General features: G+C 24.8%; 1 protein-coding gene across 2 annotated transcripts; it reads left to right on the top strand.

Annotated features, from left to right (window-relative positions):
- Window positions 1-372: 372 nt before the first annotated feature.
- On the top strand, window positions 373-5,902 carry LOC102674756 (kinesin-related protein 4-like). 2 transcript variants are annotated; one of them, XR_422461.2, is made up of 5 exons: window positions 373-831; window positions 1,163-2,017; window positions 2,083-2,214; window positions 2,297-3,642; window positions 5,146-5,902. XR_422461.2 is itself a non-coding variant. In XM_006620437.2 (4 exons), the coding sequence occupies exons 1-4, from the start codon at window positions 480-482 to the stop codon at window positions 3,565-3,567; spliced, it is 2,610 nt and encodes an 869-aa protein (XP_006620500.1). In that variant the 5' UTR covers window positions 373-479; the 3' UTR covers window positions 3,568-3,836. The 2 variants fall into 2 exon arrangements, 1 of the variants encoding a protein (XP_006620500.1); XM_006620437.2 differs by lacking the exon at window positions 5,146-5,902 and having other exon boundaries at window positions 2,297-3,836.
- The last annotated feature ends 493 nt before the right edge of the window (window positions 5,903-6,395 follow it).

The following is a 6,395-nucleotide window of genomic DNA, read 5'->3' as shown; positions in this document are numbered from 1 at the left end:
TAATTAAATGTGAAAGATTTTACGAATATTTTTTAAAAATATATTTTAAATTTTATAAAAATTCTTCAAAAGATATTGATAAATTTAAATGTTTATTTATATTTATGATTATGATTTTAATTAAAATTAAAGTTTCTAATTTTATTTCTATATTTGTATATTTATAAAATAATTTTTACTTTTTATTTACTTTTTTTCATTTTTAAATTGTTAATAATTGTTCAATCTCAATTTTGTTATTGTGCTATAGCTAATATTATTTCATTACTATAAAATATTAATTAAAATATTAAGAAAAATAATTACAAAAATTTATATATTGAATATAAAATGATATTTAATCCATTACATTTATCTGCGCATATTTATTTATAAAAGATCCATAAATCAGATTAGTCTGCTTGAATGTTCTATCTAGTAAGAGAACCACGGTCGAAGTGATGTGATGATTGTTATGTTTCTTTAAAGAATATGGCAAGATGGCGACATATTTGAAGCGAACGTCAAAATTGTTTGATACTTCTTTGACACGATCATCAGTAGATATTAGTCTTAGAGATTTAATATGTCCAGTATGCCGAAGTATTCTAATTGAACCAGTAACATTGCCGTGCACACACAATCTTTGTTTAAAATGTTTAAAAGGTACATTCGAACACAATAGCTTGAGTTGTCCTCTGTGTAGAATACGAGTCGGTTCTTGGCTACGTACAGCAACGAAGACTGAAACATTAGTTAATAACAATCTTTGGGAATTAATTCAAACTAAATTTTCTAAAGAAGTTGAAAATAAATATAACGGTGACGATAGAAGTGTCGATTTGGATGCTGGTAAGTTTCCAGTAAGACAAGATAAACAAATGTATCATAACCTCTTTAAGAAATCAAGTTGTATATTATAATTTTAATTCATATAAAAATATATAAAATATGCTTACATAAATACATATAATATTGATATTATAATAATTATATGATTTTTAAGTGAAAAAATAATGCATAGAAATATTTTATTTCTATGTTACTTGTATTTATTGATAATTAAGAAAATATTATTTGAATGTTATTTAAATTTAGATTTTTAATATAATGTATTATATAAATATGTAAATACAATAATATATAAAATAAATGTAATATATAAATTATTTTTCTCATACAGACTATACTGGTACTAATAAAATACTTAGTGCAGCTGGAGAAATTCGACAGGAATATGAAGTGCAACTTCAAATGGCCGAGGAAGAAATACGATGTCAAAGAAAAGCTGAACAGATAGCCAGTGAAACTTTAATTCGCAAAATTCAGGAGGAAGAGCAACAACAAAAACTAGCTCAATTAACTCAAGATCAATTACTTGCTAAATCTTTAGTAAAGAAACAACTCGAAGACAAGCACAAAGAAGTATCTAAATATAAAAATTCTTTAAATGTATCTAATACTTTTCATAATTCAAAATTTAATGTTGCTACTATGACTGAAGTTAATTCATGTAAACTGCAGCCTCATGGTTCAAAGTATGAAAAAGCATCTCTTTTAGAGTCTCAAGATAATTCTGGATTAAGAAGATCAAATATTGCATTAATTTCTAAAATTCGTGCAGAAAGATATGTATCTAATATAAAAAATAATATAGATTTGTCTAATACATGTAATGATTCTACAAGTAAATTTTGTTGTCAAAAAACTATACCTGTATATAATACTATTTCAAGAACTTTAAAACATCAAACAGCCAAAATAATAGAACCTTGTATTTCAAAATGTTCCATGGAACCAAGAACATCTATTTCAAAAATATATGGTACTCAAAGTAAAGAAGAGTTGCATGTACCAAATGATATTGTGAACAATAAAAAAAAAAGCTTAAGTGTAGAAGTTTGTGTATCTTCGGGAGATGATGACGAAAGAATGGGAAGTGCCGATAGTCACGATAGTCATGATAGCATTAATCAAGAAATTCATCATTTTAAACCTATTAAAGCTATGCCAAGAACACCATTAAAAATGTCTACAGGTTAAATCATATTTTATATATATATATACAATAAATTTCAAATAATTTGAACAATTATATTACAGATGGAAGACAAATAGATCCAAAACTAATTAGAGTTGTTCCTATACTTAAAAGAATATCTAATGTTATACCTAAACCTCCATCTCAAATTCATTTAAAACGAATTATTGGATGTTCTTGGAGTGCATTTCGAGGTAATTTTATACTTATAATATAGTTTTTATAAAACTTAAAAAATTATAAACAAAAAGCATAATTATATTTTTTATATTATAGGTAAAACTAAACAGAGCTTTAAAGAGAAAGATGTATATAAGGAAGACATTGAACAAATGCCATCAACATCTTGTAATCAATCGCAAATTATCGTTAACAAAACAACAAAATTTCAAACTCATGATAATATTCGTAAACTCGAATATATTTCGGATTTGTCATTTGATTCTAATAAGAATTATGCTAAGAATGTAAATATAATTAATGGTACTAAGATCAGTAAAAAGTTAATGTTAGAAGAAAATAGAGACGTTAGAAAAGTACAAAAATCTTGGAAATCTCATATTAGAAATGGCATGGTATGTAAATCTAAACGACAAAAAACTTTATGGACTAAAAAAGATATTAAGATTGCAACAAATACAAAATATATGAATGATATCGAAATGAAAAATATAAGTTCTCCATCTACATTTTGCAATGAAAAATCTGAGATACAGGAAGAAGATGAAATAACAATGGAAAATATTGCAGAACGAATAAAGAAAAGAAAAATAAATACAGATAAAAAGAAAACTAATACAGTATCTTCTTCATATTCAGATTTAAAAATTACTAGAAGAGATACAAAGGAATTATGTAGAAAAGAAGAATTTGAATACAAGATATCAAATGATGTTCCTGTTACAATACAAAAAAGGAATAGAACTAAGTTTACAAAAACTGCCTTACCGAAATCAAAACAGCGAAGGATACGTTCAACAAAACAGTCTATTACAGAAAATTCTGGAAAAAGTGACACTTCTATAAGATTAAGCTGTCGGATTAGCAATTCAGAATTAAGAAAAACAACACGAAAGATAAAGCAAACTAATATTTCTATGAGTAATGGAACAGATATAATGTATGAGAATATGGATAGTAATAATTGTAATTCATCTGAATCTTGCATTGAAATGCAAGAACGTATATCAAAAAATAATAATAGTACTGAAACTAATACAATCATAGAGAAAAATGTTCTTTCGGATGAAGAGATCATTAAAGAACAAGAACGAATGGAAAGATTAGTTATACAAGAAAAAGAAGATTTTGAATTAGCTCAAAGATTGCAAGCGAAATTTGATGAGATGGAAGGAATAGCTGGTCGAACCAGGCGATCTAAAAAAGCAATTGAGAATGAAACGATTGAGTTAGATTTGTATAAAATCGATACTAGAAGAAATGTACAAAAAGCAATGAATTCTCATACTGCCAAGTCATCAATTATCAATCATACTATAAATACCGAGACTAAAAAACGTGGTAGACCTCCAAAACGTGTAAAATAATCTATCAGCATTGGTCGTTACGTCGGCAAACCGCGAACCTTCCAAATGGATGTTCCTATAAATTATAAAAAAAAGGTTTGAATTTCTCTTTTATATATTGTACAATATTTTATCTATATTAATCAAATTATTTGCGTGGCTTGACATGCGTACCTGGATATATTAATGCGATAAGGAACAAAGAACAAAAAGTTTTAATACATTCAGATATGTTCAATAAATATACGCATATGTTTTGTAACATATTTTACTTCATTTAATGTTAAAAGTTGAAAAATTATAACTTAAACAAAATGATAGGCTATTTTGAAAAAGCAAAAGATGTTTTTCAAAACAAAAAAAAAATTTTCAAGCTTTTATTCTTTGTTCTTTTTAAATTGTACAATAATAGGAAACAAATTTGACTGATTCAAAAGATACACATTTTGAGATTAAAATTATAGCTTTAAAAAAAATCATTCTCTTTAGAACCAATACATATAAAATAAATATTAGTATCATATTTTTTAATAAGATAAGATTATTCGTTTTATGAAAAATAAAATAATTATTGCAATTTAGTGTCATATTTGAAATATTATTATCTCTTACATAAAAACAGGAGAAAGTAGCTATAATATAAATTTTCATTATTGAACAAGATTAACATATGTTTCATAGATCATTTTTTTATGCCTCAATTTTTATATATCATTATTAATAATGATGAAAATTATAAGTAAAAATATATATTGATATAAAATAATTGATAATCATAAACATGTCTTTTCAATCTTAATTTTTTTTTAATTTTTTTGATTGCTTATTAAATTTCACAAATAGACATGTTTTTTTGTAAATTTTTCAATAAAAAAAATTAATTTTACGCGCGCGCGCGCGCGCGAACACACACACACACACACACAAAAGTATTTTGTTAAACGTACTTAGCGACATTTCATACTTCCTCTTTTTTATTCCTTTCATTGTTTTCTTTATAATATTTTTCCATATTTTTCATTGTCTTTTTCTCTTTTTATCATAAAGATGTACGTATATATGTGTGTGTGTGCGCGCGCACGCACACACACACACACACACACACACACACACACACACACACACACACACACACACACACACACACACACACACCAACATTTATATATGTATATATAAAAATTGGATAATTGCACTGAATGAGTAACCATTTGCTATTCATTTCTATCACAAAGGATTCTCTTTGATCTCGAAACAAATATATTTATTTATGATCTTTTTTTCTTTCACTCACTTTCATATATTCAATAAAATATAAAAAAAAAAAATTAAAACCAAACTACATTCGAATTAAGAATTGATTCCATTATTCTATCCCGGTTTCAATTTTTGAGCACTTATCCAATTTTTATTGTATAAAAATTTATAATGATCATAAATCTTTGATCAAAAATAGCACTATTATTGAATTTTATACATTAGATATACAAAAACAAAAAAGAAATATTGTAACTATAAATTATATAAATTGATTTAAAAAATTTGAATATAATATATTATTGTTTATTAATTGTTATTTAGATTTTTTTTCGTTTATAGATATGAACGAATTAATAACATTGACGGAAATTATTTTTGATGAATAACATATGGAAATAAAAATGGATATAAGAAATAGATGAAAAATATATAAAGACAATTGAAAAACAATTTTGTAAAGACATATGTTATTAAATGCTTCAACGCTAGTTATATGGCGTCATAATTTGTTGTTATACAACAATAGGGTAATGCGCCAAATTTACACCTCATTAAATTTATTTCATATTCCGTCAATAGTGATAGTCTTTCACTTTTATATATATGATTAAATATCGTATATACTCTAGTAAAATACGATTTTGAAAAAAATTGAATTGAGATTGTTCTGAATACAATTTATCGGGCAATCATACTAAAAATACGCATTGATAGAATTTCAAAATAAGAGATGTATGGGATAAATTAAATAAAATATAAGATTTATGAATGTAGAAAGAAAATATTTACATATATACAGGTTACATACAAATAATATTGTCAAATAATATGTATCAATAAATAAGATATAGTATGTATAGCCTCGATCCAAAAATAAACGGATAGAATAATTAAACAGAAAAATTAACAAAAGAATGAATAGCAGAATAATATAATGGCGGTAAGCGAATGAATTTTTAAAAAGTCATTTTTATATGCATCGCATGCGGATACAAATAATGTATCGAAAGTAATGGAAAGGAAGCAATTATCGAGTACTATTCTTTCTGATACCTTTTATGTATCAATACGAATAAACAAATGTAATTATTCTAAATAGTATTTCTCCTTATACTTACACTTATGAATAATTTTTTAAATACCTTAATTAAAATGTTATGTTCATGCATAGTTTGAACATTATTAATTTTGTAATATTAAATTTAAATTTAAGAGATGGAAACAAAATTTAAATTTATAGCTAAATAAATAGAAAAATATTTGTTGTAAAATTGATATGATCGATATATCATTATTGAATCAGCTGTGTTGCGTTACATCATCGATCTATAATATGTATTGAAAAAAATGGTAATGCGTATGCGCGTAACAATTCGGTCAAGGTTATTTCGCAGGTAAATATCCTAAGAGATTTATATAATGAATTTTCATAGAAGTCACATTCTTTTCTGTAGATTAGTAAGAAAAAAAAGACGTAATAGATTTTCGAATATTTTTCATAAAATAAAAATGATTCACGATAAGTATATATAAATATATATATATATAGGTCAAAATAAGAATCTTCAATCTTATTTAATCTTTGTTTC

This window comes from Apis dorsata, unplaced genomic scaffold (genome assembly GCF_000469605.1).
Source record: "Apis dorsata unplaced genomic scaffold, Apis dorsata 1.3 scaffold_515, whole genome shotgun sequence".
Classification (NCBI taxonomy): domain Eukaryota; kingdom Metazoa; phylum Arthropoda; class Insecta; order Hymenoptera; family Apidae; genus Apis; species Apis dorsata.
This window is presented reverse-complemented; position numbering and strand designations above follow the sequence as displayed.